The 26,137-nt window shown below is 38.0% G+C and overlaps 1 protein-coding gene and 1 long non-coding RNA gene across 7 annotated transcripts in view; one reads left to right on the forward strand and one right to left on the reverse strand.

The window, feature by feature from the left end:
• Positions 1 to 1,281: 1,281 nt before the first annotated feature.
• Positions 1,282 to 19,820, reverse strand: LOC141376761 (uncharacterized). 2 transcript variants are annotated; one of them, XR_015503908.1, is made up of 4 exons: positions 19,648 to 19,820; positions 18,387 to 18,486; positions 2,037 to 2,312; positions 1,282 to 1,716 (listed from the first exon to the last, which is right to left on the reverse strand). It is a non-coding gene; the product is annotated as an uncharacterized LOC141376761 (long non-coding RNA). The 2 variants fall into 2 exon arrangements; XR_015503909.1 differs by having other exon boundaries at positions 18,387 to 18,576; positions 19,648 to 19,809.
• A 4,371-nt stretch (positions 19,821 to 24,191) lies between these two features.
• pimr46 (Pim proto-oncogene, serine/threonine kinase, related 46) overlaps positions 24,192 to 26,137 on the forward strand; it is a 45,832-nt gene continuing 43,886 nt past the window's right edge. For 4 of the 5 annotated variants that reach the window (XR_015503885.1, XM_087275926.1, XM_087275927.1 and 1 more), the window contains exons 1-5: positions 24,226 to 24,832; positions 25,122 to 25,349; positions 25,457 to 25,539; positions 25,635 to 25,685; positions 25,754 to 26,126. Coding sequence is in view for 4 of the 5 variants with exons in the window: in XM_087275926.1 (XP_087132052.1) it covers positions 24,808 to 24,832; positions 25,122 to 25,349; positions 25,457 to 25,539; positions 25,635 to 25,685; positions 25,754 to 26,126 (760 nt within the window). In the remaining variant the exon portion in view is untranslated. Of the gene's footprint in view, positions 24,833 to 25,121; positions 25,350 to 25,456; positions 25,540 to 25,634; positions 25,686 to 25,753; positions 26,127 to 26,137 lie in introns of all 5 variants that reach the window. The other variant, XM_087275925.1, reaches the window with a different exon arrangement.

The raw sequence follows: 26,137 nt of genomic DNA on the forward strand, positions 1-26,137 counted from the left end.
GATCTATCATTACTAATGCAGTGATTCACACCCGAGAAGGCAAAGATCTGCACAATGAGCCATCAGACTGGTATGCGACTAAGGCCCCGTTTACACTAGTGTGTTTTAGTTTGAAAACGCATAAGTTTTGCTACGGTTACGCCATCCGTCCACACTACGCCGGAGTTCTCGAGCGCCGAAAACGGAGCTTTTTGAAAACGCTGGAGAGGCCGTTTTCATTCTAAAACGCTGCTGCTCCGTCTCAGTGTGGATGGGGAAAGACGGAGACATCTGAAAACGGAGGCGGGGCTGCAAACGTTCGCCTATCTGATTGGGGCTTTTCCTCAATATTAAGTAGCCCACACACAGTTCAGTCTCGCATCCTCTTCTTGTAAGTTAAGACTTCGCAAGTTTGATCAAGGCTGCAGTCTCCCACTTCTCAGTTTGATATGGAAAACATACCGAGGACACGCGTAAATCTTCAAAGGGAACAGTGTACTTTATAACTTCATTCACATCACCTTGGCTATGTTGTTTCACTTTCTCAACAATAAAATGTAAACATGATTTAAGGAACTGCCTTATTTCTTTTTAATATTAGAAAACTTAACAGACAGCAGAAATGTTGAGGCGTCGTGCTGCATAATATGAGCGTCATCTTCACTGTGTGGATATTTATAACAAAACGGAGCCGATAACAACTGCCTCCTTTCAATTTCAGTGAAAATACGAAACGCACCCTTTTATTTGCTGAATATCAGTTTTAATAATCGATAAGTATAAAAGTATAACATACAATAAGTTTTTTACATTGTAGGAAATAAAGGCAAGCGATCAGTCAATGTACCTGGATTAATCATTAACTTATCTTTGCGCTTAACCAAAACATTTTACCCGTGAACAAGTAACTTAATAGATTCCAATGACCAAAGTCAGGGAATTGGCCTATGTCGTTAGATAAAGACAACAACATGAATGAAATATCACGTTTAGCAAATATAGTGAGATTAGATCCAGCGGGAGATGCGTGATGAGCAGTCCGACAAGCAGAGCTCTCATCTGGGTAGAAATGCTGGAGTGCTTGCCCGAGAGTGTGTGTGTGGTCACGTGATGTGCGTTTTCAGCGTTTTGGTGTGGACGGAGAGCAGTTCAGAAACGCTGGGTAAAACACGAGTGTGGACGCGGATCGTTTTCATTCTACAACGCCGTTTTAAAACTAAAACGTACTAGTGTAAACGGGGCCTAAGAGGGAAGAGTTTCAAGAAAGAATCTGAGGAAAAAATAAGTTTATATTTTTTGTTTGCAGTTTATTTAAAATATATGTCACTATCACACAAAATAACTCGAGATACACTTGTGAGAGTCAGTACACTGAATAAAACTATGTAAACTTACATATAGCAAATCTACTGAAAAAAAAGTTACTTATAAAAACACTTTATAAATAACTTAAGGCATGCACTTGAATTTACACATGAAACATTGTGTACCGAAGACACATTCAGGGCAAAATCAACAGTGTAAATATGAAGTATAAGACAATAAAGGGTGAAAGATCTGTAAAAGCCCAGTGTGCGCATCACATTGTCTTAGCTGTGGTCCAGGTTCATGTACAGGAAGGAATCTCAGAGCCTGTGGAGTCATGCCGCATCAGTCTCTGTTTTCCATGACTGAGTGGGCAACTTATTTGCTTTAGCTTTCTTTGCTACTGATCCTTTACCGCTGTTGTTTTCACATCTGGAAAAAAAAAAAGCAAGCTGATTACAGAAACTACATTGTTAACATCTTTGTAATATTCACTGATACTAGTACTAATTTACCTAATAAACCACATATGAATTATCAACAGAACAGCAGCTGTTTTGTAAACAACTGTCAGTATTTCTTTTTCACAACAGCTTAGCATATTTCATATAGCATAACATGTTATTATATAGGCCTGTGTTTATCATTATACGCTATAAAAGTTATAGGAAACACTGTACAGCAATGAAACTATAATTAGCCTGTAAGGACATATTTCCTGTAAATCATGAAGGTAAGAATAAAAGACTTACTCCTCAGGGATTCTATCCTCCGCTGGGTCTAAACGTTCTTCAAAATGTATGTCTTCTGAAGAGAAAGTAAATTATCCGCCGCTGTCCAGTACCATCCGAAGTGCTTCTTCACTCGTGTAGCGTGTCGTCATTCAAAAGCGCAGAAAATGTAAGTAACTCTATGATGAAGCTTGTCGTTTGATGCCATGTCTCGGGGGGCGTGTACAATTTTACCTTGCTCACCTCAGTTCATTTCTATATTAACAGCACGCTCACCGAAAGGCGGGATCATGTAAGCTGTAATGAGGCGATACAGGAGAATACAATCAAAAAAAGTTGATTGTATGATTGATGCAAGATCTCTGGATGCACACTATAACAGACTGTGCAATGGGCCCGTAGCTTGTCAGTTCCACCCAGAGTGTTTCACCCGAGCTAGGAACCAATTAGACATAAAGGCAAATCAGCCACGTTTTACTTTATTTCACAGTAAAGCAAAAAGACTTTAAAAGTATTTTATTTATTTATTTTTTTTGCAACTTAGGATGTGCCCTGTGTCCCACCCACCACTACCTTACAGGACACACCCTAATCCTAACTCTAGGCTTTTACCTGGGGTGAACTGAAACCCGGTCCAATATATTCCACAAGGCCAAAGTGCACAACAACCGTATCCTCATCAAACGATATTTGTCGATATTTGTCCAGTCAGGATTTTGATATTAGTTTAGACTGTGTCTTTATTTGTGTGTTTGGATTCATCTGATTGGAAGATTATGTGATTGTTAATACGAGACAAGCCATGGTCGATCATAAGCACGAGATCCTCTCAAAATTAGCTTATAAATGCTTCACTAATGTGTGTAATTTTGTTTTAATGCTGTAAAGTACATTGGGGAGTTCCCAGTTGTAATTAGGTGCTATTTAAAAAGTTGATTGATTGATTGATTGATTGATGCACACTATAACAGACAATGGGTGCAATGGGCCCTTAGCTGCTCAGTTCAACCCAGAGTGTTTCACCTGAGCTAGGAACCAATTAGACATAAAGGCCAATCAGCCACATGTTTTAATTTATTTTATAGTAAAGCAAAAACATTTTAAAAGTATTTTGCTGTTTTTTTTTGCAACTTAGGATGTGCCCTGTGTCCCACCCACCACTACCTTACAGGACACACCCTAATCCTAACTCTAGGCTTTTACCTGGGGTGAACAGACGGCCGGTCCCATATATTCCAGAGGGCCAAAGAGCACAACAACATTGTCTTCATCAAACATTGATAGTCGTCCAGTCAGGATTTTGATATTTAGTAGTGCAAAATGCTGTTTTATTGTTCTGCTGATTTATTGACACTCGTTTAGACTGTGTCTTTATTTGTGTGTTTGGATTCATCTGATTGGTAGGTCATGTGATTGTTAATACGAGACAAGCTATGGTCAATCATAAGCAAGTGATCCTCTCAAAATTACCTTATTAATACTTCACTAATGGGTAATTTTGTTTTAATGCAGTAAAGTACATTGGGGAGTTTACCGTTGTAATAAGGTGCTATTAAAAATGTTGATTAATTGGTTGATGCAAGATCTCTAGATGCACACTTAAGCTGCGGTCACATTAGAGTTTGTGTGTGCGAAATTCTGTCGTTCGGCGCTGTGAAAAGAGGCGGGATTAAACAAGATTATTAGGCATTAAAAAAATGAGCGATTGCTCCATGATTTAAATTTCTGTCTAGAGAGGTCATGTTTTGATCCTCGGCTGGTCTCACGCAGTCAAGTGATGCGATTTCGCAGGTCAGAGTTCACCAAGTTTGAACTTTGCACCGCAACAACGTGCGAAACCTAACGCATGACCCTGCGTTTCCGGTCTGACTCATTCGCGTGCGTATGAATAGAAGTCTATGGGAGGAAAAGCCCAGTGTGACTGCAGCTTAAAACAGACTGTGCAATGGGCCTGTAGCTGGTCAGTTCCACCCAGAGTGTTTCACCTGAGCTAGGAACCAATTAGACATAAAGGCCAATCAGCCACATGTTTTAATTTATTTCATAGTAAAACAAAAACACTTTAAAAGTATTTTGCTTTTTTTTTTTTTGCAACTTAGGATGTGCCCTGTGTCCCACCCACCACTACCTTACAGGACACACCCTAATCCTAACTCTAGGCTTTTACCTGGGGTGAACAGACGGCCGGTCCCATATATTCCAGAAAGCCAAAGTGCACAACAACATTGTCTTCAATAAACATTAATAGTCGTTCAGTCAGGATTTTGATATTTAGTAGTGCAAAATGATGCTTTATCGTTCTGTTGATTTATTGACACTAATTACTTCACTAATCTGTAATTTTGTTTTAATGCTGTAAAGTACATTTAGTCCTTAGTTGTAATAAGGTGCTATTAAAAAGTTGATTAATTGATTGATGCAAGATCTCTGGATGCACACTATAACAGACTGTGCAATGGGCCCGTAGCTGGTCAGTTCCACCCAGAGTGTTTCACCCGAGCTAGGAACCAATTAGACATAAAGGCCAATCAGCCACATGTTTTAATTTATTTCATTGTAAAGCAAAAACACTTTGAAAATTTATTTGCTTTTTTTTTTTGCAACTTAGGATGTGCTCTGTGTCCCACCCACCACTACCTTACAGGACACACCCTAATCCTAACTCTAGGCTTTTACCTGGGGTGAACAGACAGCCGGTCCCATATATTCCAGAAAGCCAAAGTGCACAACAACATTGTCTTCATTAAACATTGATAGTTGTTCAGTCAGGATTTTGATATTTAGTAGTGCAAAATGATGCTTTATCGTTCTGTTGATTTATTGACACTAATTACTTCACTAATCTGTATTTTTGTTTTAATGCTGTAAAGTACATTTAGTCCCCAGTTATAATAAGGTGCTATTAAAAAAGTTGATTAATAATTGATGCAAGATCTCTGGATGCACACTATAACGGACTGTGCGATGGGCCCGTAGCTTGTCAGTTCCACCCAGAGTGTTTCACCTGAGCTAGGAACCAATTAGACATAAAGGCCAATCAGCCACATGTTTTAATTTATTTCATAGTAAAGCAAAAACACTTTAAAAAGTATTTTGCTTTTTTTTTTTTTGCAACTTAGGATGTGCCCTGTGTCCCACCCACCACTACCTTACAGGACACACCCTAATCCTAACTCTAGGCTTTTACCTGGGGTGAACAGACAGCCGGTCCCATATATTCCAGAGGGCCAAAGAGCACAACAACCGTGTCCTCATCAAACATTGATAGTCGTCCAGTCAGGATTTTGATATTCAGTAGTGCAAAATGCTGTTTTATTGTTCTGCTGATTTATTGACACTCGTTTAGACTGTGTCTTTATTTGTGTGTTTGGATTCATCTGATTGGTAGGTCATGTGATTGTTAATACGAGACAAGCTATGGTCAATCATAAGCAAGTGATCCTCTCAAAATTACCTTATTAATACTTCACTAATGGGTAATTTTGTTTTAATGCAGTAAAGTACATTGGGGAGTTTACCGTTGTAATAAGGTGCTATTAAAAATGTTGATTAATTGGTTGATGCAAGATCTCTAGATGCACACTTAAGCTGCGGTCACATTAGAGTTTGTGTGTGCGAAATTCTGTCGTTCGGCGCTGTGAAAAGAGGCGGGATTAAACAAGATTATTAGGCATTAAAAAATGAGCGATTGCTCCATGATTTAAATTTCTGTCTAGAGAGGTCATGTTTTGATCCTCGGTTGGTCTCACGCAGTCAAGTGATGCGATTTCGCAGGTCAGAGTTCACCAAGTTTGAACTTTGCACCGCAACAACGTGCGAAACCTAACGCATGACCCTGCGTTTCCGGTCTGACGCATTCGCGTGCGTATGAATAGAAGTCTATGGGAGGAAAAGCCCAGTGTGACTGCAGCTTAAAACAGACTGTGCAATGGGCCTGTAGCTGGTCAGTTCCACCCAGAGTGTTTCACCTGAGCTAGGAACCAATTAGACATAAAGGCCAATCAGCCACATGTTTTAATTTATTTTATAGTAAAACAAAAACACTTTAAAAGTATTTTGCTTTTTTTTTTTTTTGCAACTTAGGATGTGCCCTGTGTCCCACCCACCACTACCTTACAGGACACACCCTAATCCTAACTCTAGGCTTTTACCTGGGGTGAACAGACAGCCGGTCCCATATATTCCAGAAAGCCAAAGTGCACAACAACATTGTCTTCAATAAACATTAATAGTCGTTCAGTCAGGATTTTGATATTTAGTAGTGCAAAATGATGCTTTATCGTTCTGTTGATTTATTGACACTAATTACTTCACTAATCTGTAATTTTGTTTTAATGCTGTAAAGTACATTTAGTCCTTAGTTGTAATAAGGTGCTATTAAAAAGTTGATTAATTGATTGATGCAAGATCTTTGGATGCACACTATAACGGACTGTGCAATGGGCCCGTAGCTGGTCAGTTCCACCCAGAGTGTTTCACCTGAGCTAGGAACCAATTAGACATAAAGGCAAATCAGCCACATGTTTTAATTTATTTCATTGTAAAGCAAAAACACTTTGAAAATTTATTTGCTTTTTTTTTTGCAACTTAGGATGTGCCCTGTGTCCCACCCACCACTACCTTACAGGACACACCCTAATCCTAACTCTAGGCTTTTACCTGGGGTGAACAGACGGCCGGTCCCATATATTCCAGAAAGCCAAAGTGCACAACAACATTGTCTTTAATAAACATTGATAGTTGTTTAGTCAGGATTTTGATATTTAGTAGTGCAAAATGATGCTTTATCGTTCTGTTGATTTATTGACACTAATTACTTCACTAATCTGTAATTTTGTTTTAATGCTGTAAAGTACATTTAGTCCCCAGTTATAATAAGGTGCTATTAAAAAAGTTGATTAATAATTGATGCAAGATCTCTGGATGCACACTATAACGGACTGTGCGATGGGCCCGTAGCTTGTCAGTTCCACCCAGAGTGTTTCACCTGAGCTAGGAACCAATTAGACATAAAGGCCAATCAGCCACATGTTTTAATTTATTTCATAGTAAAGCAAAAACACTTTAAAAAGTATTTTGCTTTTTTTTTTTTTGCAACTTAGGATGTGCCCTGTGTCCCACCCACCACTACCTTACAGGACACACCCTAATCCTAACTCTAGGCTTTTACCTGGGGTGAACAGACAGCCGGTCCCATATATTCCAGAGGGCCAAAGAGCACAACAACCGTGTCCTCATCAAACATTGATAGTCGTCCAGTCAGGATTTTGATATTCAGTAGTGCAAAATGCTGTTTTATTGTTCTGCTGATTTATTGACACTCGTTTAGACTGTGTCTTTATTTGTGTGTTTGGATTCATCTGATTGGTAGGTCATGTGATTGTTAATACGAGACAAGCTATGGTCAATCATAAGCAAGTGATCCTCTCAAAATTACCTTATTAATACTTCACTAATGGGTAATTTTGTTTTAATGCAGTAAAGTACATTGGGGAGTTTACCGTTGTAATAAGGTGCTATTAAAAATGTTGATTAATTGGTTGATGCAAGATCTCTAGATGCACACTTAAGCTGCGGTCACATTAGAGTTTGTGTGTGCGAAATTCTGTCGTTCGGCGCTGTGAAAAGAGGCGGGATTAAACAAGATTATTAGGCATTAAAAAATGAGCGATTGCTCCATGATTTAAATTTCTGTCTAGAGAGGTCATGTTTTGATCCTCGGTTGGTCTCACGCAGTCAAGTGATGCGATTTCGCAGGTCAGAGTTCACCAAGTTTGAACTTTGCACCGCAACAACGTGCGAAACCTAACGCATGACCCTGCGTTTCCGGTCTGACGCATTCGCGTGCGTATGAATAGAAGTCTATGGGAGGAAAAGCCCAGTGTGACTGCAGCTTAAAACAGACTGTGCAATGGGCCTGTAGCTGGTCAGTTCCACCCAGAGTGTTTCACCCGAGCTAGGAACCAATTAGACATAAAGGCCAATCAGCCACGTTTTACTTTAGTTCACAGTAAAGCAAAAACACTTTAAAAGTATTTTGCTTTTTTTTTTTTTTTTGCAACTTAGGATGTGCCCTGTGTCCCACCCACCACTACCTTACAGGACACACCCTAATCCTAACTCTAGGCTTTTACCTGGGGTGAACAGACGGCCGGTCCCATATATTCCAGAAAGCCAAAGTGCACAACAACATTGTCTTCAATAAACATTAATAGTCGTTCAGTCAGGATTTTGATATTTAGTAGTGCAAAATGATGCTTTATCGTTCTGTTGATTTATTGACACTAATTACTTCACTAATCTGTAATTTTGTTTTAATGCTGTAAAGTACATTTAGTCCTTAGTTGTAATAAGGTGCTATTAAAAAGTTGATTAATTGATTGATGCAAGATCTTTGGATGCACACTATAACGGACTGTGCAATGGGCCCGTAGCTGGTCAGTTCCACCCAGAGTGTTTCACCTGAGCTAGGAACCAATTAGACATAAAGGCAAATCAGCCACATGTTTTAATTTATTTCATTGTAAAGCAAAAACACTTTGAAAATTTATTTGCTTTTTTTTTTGCAACTTAGGATGTGCCCTGTGTCCCACCCACCACTACCTTACAGGACACACCCTAATCCTAACTCTAGGCTTTTACCTGGGGTGAACAGACGGCCGGTCCCATATATTCCAGAAAGCCAAAGTGCACAACAACATTGTCTTTAATAAACATTGATAGTTGTTTAGTCAGGATTTTGATATTTAGTAGTGCAAAATGATGCTTTATCGTTCTGTTGATTTATTGACACTAATTACTTCACTAATCTGTAATTTTGTTTTAATGCTGTAAAGTACATTTAGTCCCCAGTTATAATAAGGTGCTATTAAAAAAGTTGATTAATAATTGATGCAAGATCTCTGGATGCACACTATAACGGACTGTGCGATGGGCCCGTAGCTTGTCAGTTCCACCCAGAGTGTTTCACCTGAGCTAGGAACCAATTAGACATAAAGGCCAATCAGCCACATGTTTTAATTTATTTCATAGTAAAGCAAAAACACTTTAAAAAGTATTTTGCTTTTTTTTTTTTTGCAACTTAGGATGTGCCCTGTGTCCCACCCACCACTACCTTACAGGACACACCCTAATCCTAACTCTAGGCTTTTACCTGGGGTGAACAGACAGCCGGTCCCATATATTCCAGAGGGCCAAAAAGCACAACAACCGTGTCCTCATCAAACATTGATAGTCGTCCAGTCAGGATTTTGATATTCAGTAGTGCAAAATGCTGTTTTATTGTTCTGCTGATTTATTGACACTCGTTTAGACTGTGTCTTTATTTGTGTGTTTGGATTCATCTGATTGGTAGGTCATGTGATTGTTAATACGAGACAAGCTATGGTCAATCATAAGCAAGTGATCCTCTCAAAATTACCTTATTAATACTTCACTAATGGGTAATTTTGTTTTAATGCAGTAAAGTACATTGGGGAGTTTACCGTTGTAATAAGGTGCTATTAAAAATGTTGATTAATTGGTTGATGCAAGATCTCTAGATGCACACTTAAGCTGCGGTCACATTAGAGTTTGTGTGTGCGAAATTCTGTTGTTCGGCGCTGTGAAAAGAGGCGGGATTAAACAAGATTATTAGGCATTAAAAAATGAGCGATTGCTCCATGATTTAAATTTCTGTCTAGAGAGGTCATGTTTTGATCCTCGGTTGGTCTCACGCAGTCAAGTGATGCGATTTCGCAGGTCAGAGTTCACCAAGTTTGAACTTTGCACCGCAACAACGTGCGAAACCTAACGCATGACCCTGCGTTTCCGGTCTGACGCATTCGCGTGCGTATGAATAGAAGTCTATGGGAGGAAAAGCCCAGTGTGACTGCAGCTTAAAACAGACTGTGCAATGGGCCTGTAGCTGGTCAGTTCCACCCAGAGTGTTTCACCTGAGCTAGGAACCAATTAGACATAAAGGCCAATCAGCCACGTTTTACTTTAGTTCACAGTAAAGCAAAAACACTTTAAAAGTATTTTGCTTTTTTTTTTTTTTTGCAACTTAGGATGTGCCCTGTGTCCCACCCACCACTACCTTACAGGACACACCCTAATCCTAACTCTAGGCTTTTACCTGGGGTGAACAGACAGCCGGTCCCATATATTCCAGAAAGCCAAAGTGCACAACAACATTGTCTTCAATAAACATTAATAGTCGTTCAGTCAGGATTTTGATATTTAGTAGTGCAAAATGATGCTTTATCGTTCTGTTGATTTATTGACACTAATTACTTCACTAATCTGTAATTTTGTTTTAATGCTGTAAAGTACATTTAGTCCTTAGTTGTAATAAGGTGCTATTAAAAAGTTGATTAATTGATTGATGCAAGATCTTTGGATGCACACTATAACGGACTGTGCAATGGGCCCGTAGCTGGTCAGTTCCACCCAGAGTGTTTCACCTGAGCTAGGAACCAATTAGACATAAAGGCAAATCAGCCACATGTTTTAATTTATTTCATTGTAAAGCAAAAACACTTTGAAAATTTATTTGCTTTTTTTTTTGCAACTTAGGATGTGCCCTGTGTCCCACCCACCACTACCTTACAGGACACACCCTAATCCTAACTCTAGGCTTTTACCTGGGGTGAACAGACGGCCGGTCCCATATATTCCAGAAAGCCAAAGTGCACAACAACATTGTCTTTAATAATCATTGATAGTTGTTTAGTCAGGATTTTGATATTTAGTAGTGCAAAATGATGCTTTATCGTTCTGTTGATTTATTGACACTAATTACTTCACTAATCTGTAATTTTGTTTTAATGCTGTAAAGTACATTTAGTCCCCAGTTATAATAAGGTGCTATTAAAAAAGTTGATTAATAATTGATGCAAGATCTCTGGATGCACACTATAACGGACTGTGCGATGGGCCCGTAGCTTGTCAGTTCCACCCAGAGTGTTTCACCTGAGCTAGGAACCAATTAGACATAAAGGCCAATCAGCCACATGTTTTAATTTATTTCATAGTAAAGCAAAAACACTTTAAAAAGTATTTTGCTTTTTTTTTTTTTGCAACTTAGGATGTGCCCTGTGTCCCACCCACCACTACCTTACAGGACACACCCTAATCCTAACTCTAGGCTTTTACCTGGGGTGAACAGACAGCCGGTCCCATATATTCCAGAGGGCCAAAGAGCACAACAACCGTGTCCTCATCAAACATTGATAGTCGTCCAGTCAGGATTTTGATATTCAGTAGTGCAAAATGCTGTTTTATTGTTCTGCTGATTTATTGACACTCGTTTAGACTGTGTCTTTATTTGTGTGTTTGGATTCATCTGATTGGTAGGTCATGTGATTGTTAATACGAGACAAGCTATGGTCAATCATAAGCAAGTGATCCTCTCAAAATTACCTTATTAATACTTCACTAATGGGTAATTTTGTTTTAATGCAGTAAAGTACATTGGGGAGTTTACCGTTGTAATAAGGTGCTATTAAAAATGTTGATTAATTGGTTGATGCAAGATCTCTAGATGCACACTTAAGCTGCAGTCACATTAGAGTTTGTGTGTGCGAAATTCTGTCGTTCGGCGCTGTGAAAAGAGGCGGGATTAAACAAGATTATTAGGCATTAAAAAATGAGCGATTGCTCCATGATTTAAATTTCTGTCTAGAGAGGTCATGTTTTGATCCTCGGTTGGTCTCACGCAGTCAAGTGATGCGATTTCGCAGGTCAGAGTTCACCAAGTTTGAACTTTGCACCGCAACAACGTGCGAAACCTAACGCATGACCCTGCGTTTCCGGTCTGACGCATTCGCGTGCGTATGAATAGAAGTCTATGGGAGGAAAAGCCCAGTGTGACTGCAGCTTAAAACAGACTGTGCAATGGGCCTGTAGCTGGTCAGTTCCACCCAGAGTGTTTCACCTGAGCTAGGAACCAATTAGACATAAAGGCCAATCAGCCACATGTTTTAATTTATTTTATAGTAAAACAAAAACACTTTAAAAGTATTTTGCTTTTTTTTTTTTTTTGCAACTTAGGATGTGCCCTGTGTCCCACCCACCACTACCTTACAGGACACACCCTAATCCTAACTCTAGGCTTTTACCTGGGGTGAACAGACGGCCGGTCCCATATATTCCAGAAAGCCAAAGTGCACAACAACATTGTCTTCAATAAACATTAATAGTCGTTCAGTCAGGATTTTGATATTTAGTAGTGCAAAATGATGCTTTATCGTTCTGTTGATTTATTGACACTAATTACTTCACTAATCTGTAATTTTGTTTTAATGCTGTAAAGTACATTTAGTCCTTAGTTGTAATAAGGTGCTATTAAAAAGTTGATTAATTGATTGATGCAAGATCTTTGGATGCACACTATAACGGACTGTGCAATGGGCCCGTAGCTGGTCAGTTCCACCCAGAGTGTTTCACCTGAGCTAGGAACCAATTAGACATAAAGGCAAATCAGCCACATGTTTTAATTTATTTCATTGTAAAGCAAAAACACTTTGAAAATTTATTTGCTTTTTTTTTTGCAACTTAGGATGTGCCCTGTGTCCCACCCACCACTACCTTACAGGACACACCCTAATCCTAACTCTAGGCTTTTACCTGGGGTGAACAGACGGCCGGTCCCATATATTCCAGAAAGCCAAAGTGCACAACAACATTGTCTTTAATAAACATTGATAGTTGTTTAGTCAGGATTTTGATATTTAGTAGTGCAAAATGATGCTTTATCGTTCTGTTGATTTATTGACACTAATTACTTCACTAATCTGTAATTTTGTTTTAATGCTGTAAAGTACATTTAGTCCCCAGTTATAATAAGGTGCTATTAAAAAAGTTGATTAATAATTGATGCAAGATCTCTGGATGCACACTATAACGGACTGTGCGATGGGCCCGTAGCTTGTCAGTTCCACCCAGAGTGTTTCACCTGAGCTAGGAACCAATTAGACATAAAGGCCAATCAGCCACATGTTTTAATTTATTTCATAGTAAAGCAAAAACACTTTAAAAAGTATTTTGCTTTTTTTTTTTTTGCAACTTAGGATGTGCCCTGTGTCCCACCCACCACTACCTTACAGGACACACCCTAATCCTAACTCTAGGCTTTTACCTGGGGTGAACAGACAGCCGGTCCCATATATTCCAGAGGGCCAAAGAGCACAACAACCGTGTCCTCATCAAACATTGATAGTCGTCCAGTCAGGATTTTGATATTCAGTAGTGCAAAATGCTGTTTTATTGTTCTGCTGATTTATTGACACTCGTTTAGACTGTGTCTTTATTTGTGTGTTTGGATTCATCTGATTGGTAGGTCATGTGATTGTTAATACGAGACAAGCTATGGTCAATCATAAGCAAGTGATCCTCTCAAAATTACCTTATTAATACTTCACTAATGGGTAATTTTGTTTTAATGCAGTAAAGTACATTGGGGAGTTTACCGTTGTAATAAGGTGCTATTAAAAATGTTGATTAATTGGTTGATGCAAGATCTCTAGATGCACACTTAAGCTGCAGTCACATTAGAGTTTGTGTGTGCGAAATTCTGTCGTTCGGCGCTGTGAAAAGAGGCGGGATTAAACAAGATTATTAGGCATTAAAAAATGAGCGATTGCTCCATGATTTAAATTTCTGTCTAGAGAGGTCATGTTTTGATCCTCGGTTGGTCTCACGCAGTCAAGTGATGCGATTTCGCAGGTCAGAGTTCACCAAGTTTGAACTTTGCACCGCAACAACGTGCGAAACCTAACGCATGACCCTGCGTTTCCGGTCTGACGCATTCGCGTGCGTATGAATAGAAGTCTATGGGAGGAAAAGCCCAGTGTGACTGCAGCTTAAAACAGACTGTGCAATGGGCCTGTAGCTGGTCAGTTCCACCCAGAGTGTTTCACCTGAGCTAGGAACCAATTAGACATAAAGGCCAATCAGCCACGTTTTACTTTAGTTCACAGTAAAGCAAAAACACTTTAAAAGTATTTTGCTTTTTTTTTTTTTTTGCAACTTAGGATGTGCCCTGTGTCCCACCCACCACTACCTTACAGGACACACCCTAATCCTAACTCTAGGCTTTTACCTGGGGTGAACAGACAGCCGGTCCCATATATTCCAGAAAGCCAAAGTGCACAACAACATTGTCTTCAATAAACATTAATAGTCGTTCAGTCAGGATTTTTATATTTAGTAGTGCAAAATGATGCTTTATCGTTCTGTTGATTTATTGACACTAATTACTTCACTAATCTGTAATTTTGTTTTAATGCTGTAAAGTACATTTAGTCCTTAGTTGTAATAAGGTGCTATTAAAAAGTTGATTAATTGATTGATGCAAGATCTTTGGATGCACACTATAACGGACTGTGCAATGGGCCCGTAGCTGGTCAGTTCCACCCAGAGTGTTTCACCTGAGCTAGGAACCAATTAGACATAAAGGCAAATCAGCCACATGTTTTAATTTATTTCATTGTAAAGCAAAAACACTTTGAAAATTTATTTGCTTTTTTTTTTGCAACTTAGGATGTGCCCTGTGTCCCACCCACCACTACCTTACAGGACACACCCTAATCCTAACTCTAGGCTTTTACCTGGGGTGAACAGACGGCCGGTCCCATATATTCCAGAAAGCCAAAGTGCACAACAACATTGTCTTTAATAAACATTGATAGTTGTTTAGTCAGGATTTTGATATTTAGTAGTACAAAATGATGCTTTATCGTTCTGTTGATTTATTGACACTAATTACTTCACTAATCTGTAATTTTGTTTTAATGCTGTAAAGTACATTTAGTCCCCAGTTATAATAAGGTGCTATTAAAAAAGTTGATTAATAATTGATGCAAGATCTCTGGATGCACACTATAACGGACTGTGCGATGGGCCCGTAGCTTGTCAGTTCCACCCAGAGTGTTTCACCTGAGCTAGGAACCAATTAGACATAAAGGCCAATCAGCCACATGTTTTAATTTATTTCATAGTAAAGCAAAAACACTTTAAAAAGTATTTTGCTTTTTTTTTTTTTGCAACTTAGGATGTGCCCTGTGTCCCACCCACCACTACCTTACAGGACACACCCTAATCCTAACTCTAGGCTTTTACCTGGGGTGAACAGACAGCCGGTCCCATATATTCCAGAGGGCCAAAGAGCACAACAACCGTGTCCTCATCAAACATTGATAGTCGTCCAGTCAGGATTTTGATATTCAGTAGTGCAAAATGCTGTTTTATTGTTCTGCTGATTTATTGACACTCGTTTAGACTGTGTCTTTATTTGTGTGTTTGGATTCATCTGATTGGTAGGTCATGTGATTGTTAATACGAGACAAGCTATGGTCAATCATAAGCAAGTGATCCTCTCAAAATTACCTTATTAATACTTCACTAATGGGTAATTTTGTTTTAATGCAGTAAAGTACATTGGGGAGTTTACCGTTGTAATAAGGTGCTATTAAAAATGTTGATTAATTGGTTGATGCAAGATCTCTAGATGCACACTTAAGCTGCAGTCACATTAGAGTTTGTGTGTGCGAAATTCTGTCGTTCGGCGCTGTGAAAAGAGGCGGGATTAAACAAGATTATTAGGCATTAAAAAATGAGCGATTGCTCCATGATTTAAATTTCTGTCTAGAGAGGTCATGTTTTGATCCTCGGTTGGTCTCACGCAGTCAAGTGATGCGATTTCGCAGGTCAGAGTTCACCAAGTTTGAACTTTGCACCGCAACAACGTGCGAAACCTAACGCATGACCCTGCGTTTCCGGTCTGACGCATTCGCGTGCGTATGAATAGAAGTCTATGGGAGGAAAAGCCCAGTGTGACTGCAGCTTAAAACAGACTGTGCAATGGGCCTGTAGCTGGTCAGTTCCACCCAGAGTGTTTCACCTGAGCTAGGAACCAATTAGACATAAAGGCCAATCAGCCACATGTTTTAATTTATTTTATAGTAAAACAAAAACACTTTAAAAGTATTTTGCTTTTTTTTTTTTTTTTGCAACTTAGGATGTGCCCTGTGTCCCACCCACCACTACCTTACAGGACACACCCTAATCCTAACTCTAGGCTTTTACCTGGGGTGAACAGACAGCCGGTCCCATATATTCCAGAAAGCCAAAGTGCACAACAACATTGTCTTCAATAAACATTAATAGTCGTTCAGTCAGGATTTTGATATTTAGTAGTGCAAAATGATGCTTTATCGTTCTGTTGATTTATTGACACTAATTACTTCACTAATCTGTAATTTTGTTTTAATGCTGTAAAGTACATTTAGTCCCCAGTTATAATAAGGTGCTATTAAAAAGTTGATTAATTGATTGATGCAAGATCTTTGGATGCACACTATAACGGACTGTGCAATGGGCCCGTAGCTGGTCAGTTCCACCCAGAGTGTTTCACCTGAGCTAGGAACCAATTAGACATAAAGGCCAATCAGCCACATGTTTTAATTTATTTCATTGTAAAGCAAAAACACTTTGAAAATTTATTTGCTTTTTTTTTTTGCAACTTAGGATGTGCCCTGTGTCCCACCCACCACTACCTTACAGGACACACCCTAATCCTAACTCTAGGCTTTTACCTGGGGTGAACAGACGGCCGGTCCCATATATTCCAGAAAGCCAAAGTGCACAACAACATTGTCTTCAATAAACATTAATAGTCGTTCAGTCAGGATTTTGATATTTAGTAGTGCAAAATGATGCTTTATCGTTCTGTTGATTTATTGACACTAATTACTTCACTAATCTGTAATTTTGTTTTAATGCTGTAAAGTACATTTAGTCCTTAGTTGTAATAAGGTGCTATTAAAAAGTTGATTAATTGATTGATGCAAGATCTTTGGATGCACACTATAACGGACTGTGCAATGGGCCCGTAGCTGGTCAGTTCCACCCAGAGTGTTTCACCTGAGCTAGGAACCAATTAGACATAAAGGCCAATCAGCCACGTTTTACTTTAGTTTACAGTAAAGCAAAAACACTTTAAAAGTATTTTGCTTTTTTTTTTTTTTGCAACTTAGGATGTGCCCTGTGTCCCACCCACCACTACCTTACAGGACACACCCTAATCCTAACTCTAGGCTTTTACCTGGGGTGAACAGACAGCCGGTCCCATATATTCCAGAAAGCCAAAGTGCACAACAACATTGTCTTTAATAAACATTAATAGTCGTTCAGTCAGGATTTTGATATTTAGTAGTGCAAAATGATGCTTTATCGTTCTGTTGATTTATTGACACTAATTACTTCACTAATCTGTAATTTTGTTTTAATGCTGTAAAGTACATTTAGTCCTTAGTTGTAATAAGGTGCTATTAAAAAGTTGATTAATTGATTGATGCAAGATCTTTGGATGCACACTATAACGGACTGTGCAATGGGCCCGTAGCTGGTCAGTTCCACCCAGAGTGTTTCACCTGAGCTAGGAACCAATTAGACATAAAGGCAAATCAGCCACATGTTTTAATTTATTTCATAGTAAAGCAAAAACACTTTAAAAGTATTTTGCTTTTTTTTTTTTTTTGCAACTTAGGATGTGCCCTGTGTCCCACCCACCACTACCTTACAGGACACACCCTAATCCTAACTCTAGGCTTTTACCTGGGGTGAACAGACAGCCGGTCCCATATATTCCAGAAAGCCAAAGTGCACAACAACATTGTCTTCATCAAACATTGATAGTCGTCCGGTCAGGATTTTGATATTTAGTAGTGCAAAATGCTGTGTTATCGTTCTGTTGATTTATTGACACTAATTACTTCACTAATCTGTAATTTTGTTTTAATGCTGTAAAGTACATTTAGTCCCCAGTTGTAATAAGGTGCTATTAAAAAAGTTGAGTAATTGATTGATGCAAGATCTCTGGATGCACACTATAACGGACTGTGCGATGGGCCCGTAGCTGGTCAGTTCCACCCAGAGTGTTTCACCCGAGCTAAGAACCAATTAGACATAAAGGCCAATCAGCCACATGTTTTAATTTATTTCATAGTAAAGCAAAAACACTTTAAAAGTATTTTGCTTTTTTTTGGCAACTTAGGATGTGCCCTGTGTCCCACCCACCACTACCTTACAGGACACACCCTAATCCTAACTCAAGGTTTTTACCTGGGGTGAACAGACAGCCGGTCCCATATATTCCAGAAGCAGATAATTAGTTTAAATTCAAAGAAGTTATTGAAAAATAAATTACAAAATACAAAAATACAACTTAATTAGAAAAATTATAAAATAATTAAAATTTAATAGGAGAGCTAATAATTTTTACTTTGACTGTATACATGTGTAATACATACATACAAACATATGTGTGTGTGTGTGGTGTGTGTGTGTGTGTGTGTGTGTGTGTGTGTGAAATTTCATTTAAAATCTTACTTGTTTGTGACTTCTCTACCTTCTGCCACAGTCTGCCATCCTCTTCTTTGTGAAGTCGTTGCAGAAGTCATGATGTCCTGGATGTCTTGAAGGTTTGACACTTAAACATTTATTTTAATCGACCTTTGGTTAACTTTCCACACAGAAACACCTCCTCATTCTCATATCATCCTGTTAAGACATTTCTTTTCTACCACCAGAGATGGCAAGCATACTTTAATATCTCCTCACATGAATGAAAGTCAGACCAGTGTCTGGAACTTCAGGAAACCTGCAACCTTTATCTTTCTGTTTAGGTTTTTCCACTCATCACCGAAATTTCAGGAATATTTAATTTTGCTTTTAATCCCAACATGTCTCAAGGTAATCCACTTATTTTAGGTTCAGTTTATGGCTGATAATATTTAGGCTATTAGCAAGATACTGATGCTGAATATGTAGTTACCGTGACTGTCTGCGTATATAGAGCCAATGTAATGCAAACACCTGAAAAATACTACAGTAATTTACTGTAAAACACAACTATATTGTATAATTTATAAGTTTAGTGAAGCTATTATAGGCCTACTCTGTATTTAGACTACAACTCTGTACTATCATAATTTATCATAACCATCTCATAAAACAGAAAGAGGTTGAGATTTTATAATTATATTTTGTATATATAGTATATATACTAACATTTGCTAATGATACTTGATTTTACAAATGAAAAGCTGTTGTACAACACCAATAGTTTCATTGGTTTTTAAAGCTTTTTGGATCTTCAAATCATTAAAACATCAAATATGTTTTACAAAACTAAGAATTTTCCCATAAATCTATCATGTATAACTGAAAATGAGAGAATCTCAGCTTTAAGTTTTTGGTATAGGGCACATAGTCTGCAAGATAAGGTAGTATTACTCCACCTTTTGGCTTAAAATGTAATTTACTGTTTTTGTCTCAGAGATTATCACACTAACGTTACATAAAAAGACTAATGTGCACCTTACGATCACGACTAAAATTAAGATATTGTGGGTGTTTTAAGTGAAATTGCAATTTTCATTTAAACCTTTAAATATTTCTTAAAATAAATGTAAACAGTTTAATATGTGGTCTTAGATCAGCTGAATTTCACATTATATACTAAATATATGCTAATATACTGAGTTAAAGGCTTCAATTAGAGGCGGTACCAGACCCCTGTCTAGAACCGCCTCTGATTGAAGCCTTTAACTCATATAACTAGTTTGTGTTTTGTGGCTTGTGCAGTTACTTGTTGTTGATTCCTTCTGCGAATGTGATGGTCTCTTCTTCCTGAAAGCCAGAATATGCTGCAGAAATCTGCTCCTGAAGCTGTTTAGTCGACGTTTTTCACTCTTTCCTGCAGCTTTGGTTTCTCATCTCGAACCACACCCAGTTCTTCCATGATGTCATCAAGGCTGACATTCCAAGCTCTTTGCTGAAGCTGATTGGCTGAGTGTGTTAATTGTTTATTTTTAATTACATGGCCAGATTCTGATTGGCTGGAGCGTGTGCATTATTTTCGCTGAAATCCATTGGTTGAAATGACAGGTAGTTCCAGTCAGTTTTCATCACAGTTCAAAATAAATGCGCTTCTCCTAAACGTTTCTCGCACGTGCTGGCACTGCACAGGAAACTGGGGACTGTTAGTGGCGGAGGGGAAATCCGCAAAATTAGAAAAATACTCCTAATTACGCCACAAAACCCAGTTTTATTAGATTTAAAGCGAGAATATAGTTATAGTCAGTTTATGTATAAGGATAGCAAGTTTCATAATGTGTTGTTCTCTTACATTTGCCACATTTCCCTTCATATTAAACAACAAAGATTTCTGAAACAGGCTTTGGCTGCTTTCTCTTGAGAATGCAATACGTGCTTTTGAACTAGTGTTTCATAAGATACAGCTTTGTGATTGTTTTATTTCATGTATATCTTAATTAGCTCGGTAAAGTTAGGTTTTGGTTTGATATTCGCCGGACATTCGCGCACACAGTTTTAGGGATCATCTGCGAATTACATTGACAGAACCAAAACGCACAGTAGAGCAAAGAAGAGAAAAGCTTTTCTAGAAGATTCCAGTAAATGGTTAGAGGCCAGACTGATTCACTACAGGTAACAAGGCTACTATACCTCTAACTATATGGTACATACAAAAACAGAAATAGGCAATATTTCATGTCATAAGCATACACATTAGCTAAAGAAATTAAATGGTATTTTCTCACATTTTCCCCTTCATGTATGGATACATCACACAGATATATAGGAAAAATATTTACAGTATTTCACGTAGATGCAAGCTTCTTGTTCTAAGGTGTGCTCACATTCGTCTCACTTTAGTACAAAGTCACCACAAGAAATGGCATCTTTTTAAAGGGGATGTGTCACGCAACCTTCATGAAATGTAAGCCCCCCTTGTGTCATGAATGAGCAGTAATAAAAAGGGAGGAATTCTTGGAGGATTAAGAGCCCATTTCATGTACAGAATGTCACCAATAAAGCTAATTACCTTGTCACATCCCAGCATCTTTGAATTTTTCTCCTCTCCCTTAAAGGGTCAAGATAGAGAGCCCTCCTCTCTTGTGGGGCAATGACCTTAATATGCCATTGTTAATATGTTATATGTTCACAAAGTAAAGACATGAAACATCTACCCACAACTCATAGAAACAAAAGCAGTGCTTCAATCTTTGTGTGTGTGTGTGTGTGTGTGTGTGTGTGTGTGTGTGTGTGTGTGTGTAACAACATAAAAGTTATTAAAGGTAATTGCTGTCACAACTAATAAATTGTGGCGTCAATGTACAGTGATGCCAGTCATTAATGATTCCCAGATTTAGCAAAAAACATTAGTAGTTACCATAGCAACAGCTTTGAGTGACAGTTGTCGGAGCCTTCCTTTCTCTGTAGTGTGAGGACATGTTCAACAGCTGCTAAACTCCACCTGCCATTGTTGAGGTCCTTCATAAACCAAGTGGATGCACGAGCTGAAGAAACTTGAATTTGTTTGTGAAAATCTTAGGCTTTTATTGGAGGTGAATTACAGAAGTCAACACTTTAAATTACAAACAAACTTTTTTAATGTGCATACTGGAATTTGTTTGGTAAAATAGTTTCCAGTGGAGTTTATACACATTTTTTCATATAGAATAAAAACTTTATCCTACTCAGATATGTGCAGAGCTTTTTATGCACATTTTAAAAAGTTAAGCGCATCTCGATGTTTCCATCAATCATTATTTCATGTGCATATCCAAAATGCACATAAAATAGGTGGATGGAAACATAGCTAGTGATAGTAATCTTCACGTCATTATCAATCCTATGATCCCCTGCGCTTCAAAGTTTAAAGGGAAGGGCGCACTCACATTTTACCAGATCTGGCTCTTCATACTTGGCGATGTCTCATATCGACATCGATACGAGCAGGCAAAAGATCCGAACATAAATAAATAAATCATTCATTCGACTCTTTCCTTTAGGAATCAATAGTTTTAAACACGGTGCACTTTCAGATTTAAACCTCAGCTGGATGTTTTCTTTCAGTTTTCAATAATTTTCAAATTCCCCTAATAGGTGCTCTTAAAAGAGTGCAATAACGAGGTGAACAAAACAAAACATGATTTATGGTAATTGCTAAAACTGACAGTAATTTTAAGTTAACATTTAAATATATACCTAACAATAATGACAATGATAATAATATGTCCTTTTGCTTTTCATAAAACATAAAAACTTATTTTGTTCAAAACTAGATAAAAAAAACTTTACTGCCACCTAGTGGAATAAAATAAAACCTTTAGAAAGAACATGAACTAAAAATATCGTAAATAAGTCAAATAAAGCCTTAAAATGCAATGAAGAAAAATATGCAATATCCTATATATGTATAGTAAAATTGGGAGGGTTTTCTGTAAAATAATACTATATTTATCAATATACATCAACGTGGGCACTCCTCTGACCTGTCTCCCTTTTAGCTTTTTTACTGTAAAAATTTACAAAATTAGTACAATAATATACATCTCACAACAATTAGGAGCGAAATAAAAATGGGAGAAGTTATATTAGTTTTACAATCAAAAAAATAAACAGATGCCAGGGGTACAATAAATAAAATAAATATAAATAGATAAGATAATAATAATAAAACATCTATTTAATTAAATTAAATTTACATATGTTTTTTTTAGCTTTTCTGTTTCTAATGTTACATATTGTAGTACCATATTGTTTGATCTCCTTTATAAAATGTTCACAATTTGGCTTAGCTTTGGCCCATTTCTTGACATGAACATGGTATTTTCCAAGTTATATTATTAGCTGTATAGAACATAAGCGGTACTTTTTGAATCAATTCTATTTTGTACTAAAGCAAATATGACATCATACAATCCAGTTTGTATTAGTGTACCAAATGTCCTTGAAACAGTTAGAAACATCAATCTAAAATAATCTTGAGTGTACACATTGAAAAACAGATGAGTAGCAGGTTCTTAAACAATGCCACAAAAATCACAAGACTATTTCTCTATCCACTTCAACCCCGCTTTCAGCTTTTTAAAATAACTTTTTATTGAATATAAAATAGTCGAACCTCGGCTCAGTTGGCGTTTCTGTGTGGAGTTTGCATGTTCTCCCTGCCTTCGTGTGGGTTTCCTCCGGGTACTCCGGTTTCCCCCACAGTCCAAAGACATGCGGTACAGGTTAATTGGGTAGGCTAAATTATCCGTAGTGTATGAGTGTGTGTGTGAATGTGTGTGTGGATGTTTCCCAGAGATGGGTTGCGGCTGGAAGGGCATCCGCTGCGGATTAATAAAGGGACTAAGCCGACAAGAAAATAAATGAATAAATAAAAATAGCATCACTAACACATCAATAACAAAAAATTAGGAAATAAGAAAAAGAAAAAAAAAAACTTAACAAAGCCTTAATCATTAAGAAAAAACTATCATAAGCTTTAAGAAACATTATTCTTATTATTATTATTAATAATAAGCTTAAGAGATTCAATATTGAATGAAATTTCAGCAAGAAAAGTATTAAATCTAGGTATTGTCTTTAGGGAACTTATTTTTGTGTATAAAAAAATTACAGTATTACACAAAAAATTAACAATACGATCAAGAGCATGATCATTACCGGAGAAATACAGAAATATATCTTTTATAGACAAATTTAAATCATATTTAAATAAGGACAATAAATAAATTTTAAAAATGTTGTTCCAAAGTAGTTTAACGTGAATGCAACTTCATGTATATTGCAGAAAGTACATAAATTAGATATATCAAAATAATTAGCAATTTGGGAGTTTGTAGGATATACATTATGCAACATCTTACAGTGTATCACTCTTATTTTGTTGGATATGCTGAACTTTTCAGGTAATAACCACGCTCTCTTCCTTTGAACGCTGTCAGAAAAATTGGTCCAGAAAGGGAGGTATAGTAATGTAACAATCGTCTGACATGTGTTGTCACATTTATTATAAAAAAAAGACACTCCATCCAAAAAAGTTTAGGCATAATTGTTTTCCTCTCATTAAAGTAAAGAAATATTTAAAATAAATGCACATAACCTGGTGACAAGCTCTTTATAACACAATTGAAGGATTTGGCTGGCAGAGGAAAATTATAAAATGTCATAAATTCTCCATATTCCAGAATATTGACATCATTTTTAAATAAGTCCAAAACAAAAAACTCTTTCGAACCACCAATCGATAAAAAAAGGTTTCCCAGGAATTAAGAAGTTACCTTTCAGTTTTATAATGTTACTTCCTGAGCGCCATCTCGTGTCATTAGTACCACGTGACTGCAAACAACCTATTGATTGCGCATGTCTGCGATTGACACTGATTTTTAGGCCATAAAATAAAATTAAGTAATTACTCCAAGAATAATTTTTTATATATATTTTAATGTAAAACTATTAAAATATATTAATGCGTATGTTATTTATTATGCTTACGTTACATGCGAGGACAGGTATCTAAATTAGCGGTTTTTGAAATTAAGTTGCCATAGCAACGCGTGTTATAATTTGACATTTGACTCGATATATAAACACGCGAAACCATCTCACGCTGTTGGTTGAGAGACGAGGCGAACTCAGAGACTTTTGGAGAGGATTTCTGTGCAATACTGCGAATATTCAAGAGCCCGGAGGATTTCTGACAGGAGACTTTTATTGCAGAAGGAGATCGGAGGATTTTATCTTTGAATAGTTTCTTTCTTTTTTCGAAAAAAAAGTCCAGATTATTTCTCAGGACAGTTCTTTTGTTGTGCTTTTGTATTTTTATGGTTTAATTTGTGCTCTTTTTATTTTCCATTTTATTATTTATTCATTTATTTTATTTTAATATTTATTTCTTTTTGTTTGTTTTTCTTTAAGTTGGAGTTTGAGGCTGTTCATGGCGGAGATGGGTGAAAGACGAGGTGAGTATTTAAAATCTTTCATTTTCTTTATTATTGGCATGCTATGTTCTACAATGTTTCACTAAATGTAAAAACTATGTCCAAGTTAATTCACTTAATTTTAATTTATTTGCTGTAAACTGATCAAATGTATTCATCCTACTTTATTAAAATAAATGCCTCTTCATTATAAAACTAATATTAAACAACAACAAAAGAAATCCAAATCTTTTAAAATCTGACTAAAACACATCTTATTGCTTAAACAGTTTCACTGTTGAGTGTTTGCTGTGTGTGATTTGTCTTTTAGCCTCAGGCCGCTCCAGATCCAGGAGTGTTGCTTTCACTCAGACAGCAGCTCTGGACATAGGCACACATGATGGCACCGCTGAGCTTCCTAGTCATTTGGCTCCTCTGCCTTCCCAGTTGGCTGAGTCTGTCTCCACCGACCAGAGAAATAAGAAGAGGAAGTGGCAGAGCGACAGCCAGCAAACGCAGTCCACCTCGTCCAGGAGACCGGCCAAGCGCTCTCGCAGAGGTCAGCACACACTCATCTTCTTGTTATGACTCTTCTTGTTATGACAAATCTGAAATGATTTGTCATCAAAGACCCTGCAGCAATTCTTGTGCTCCTCTGTGTTGCAGACTTGTATATGAAGGGCCCCTTGCTGGGACGCGGTGGATTCGGCTCAGTGTTTGCTGGGATCCGCAGGTCTGATGGACTGCCAGTAAGACGTTTTCTTCCCTCCTTCATTCAGAAATGTTGCTGTCAGTAAATGTTAAATGAGGCAGGTGTGATTTACTGTGCTTTTACTATCTGCAGGTGGCCATCAAGTACGTGTGTAAGGACCGGACGCAGAGGAGACTGAAAGTTGTAAGTCCCCGTGTGAATCTGTTGTGCTTGATTCAGTGCTGGATGTAATGGAGTTGTTCGTCCTGCAGGAAGGTCAGGGTCGGCTGCCGCTGGAGGTGGCCTTGATGACCCGCGTCACTTCAGCTCCTGCCTGCCCCAGTGTCCTGCAGCTGCTGGACTGGTTTGACCGTCCCAGACGCTACGTCCTGATCCTGGAGCGTCCGGCTCCATGCCAAGATCTCCAGAGTTTCTGTGAGGAGAACGGCTGTCTGGACGAGCGTCTAGCCAGAGAAGTGCTGGTGCAGTTGATCGCGGCGCTGAAACACTGCGAGAGCCGCGGCGTCCTGCACCGGGATGTCAAACCAGAGAACCTGCTGATCTCCACAGAGTCCCAGGACATCAAGCTGCTGGACTTCGGCTGTGGAGATCTGCTGAAGCGTTCGGCCTACAAATACTTTGCAGGTGGGTTTGGG

The sequence above is a fragment of the Danio rerio genome, chromosome 12, assembly GCF_052040795.2.
Source record: "Danio rerio strain M-AB ecotype USA chromosome 12, GRCz13ab, whole genome shotgun sequence".
Classification (NCBI taxonomy): Eukaryota; Metazoa; Chordata; class Actinopteri; order Cypriniformes; family Danionidae; genus Danio; species Danio rerio.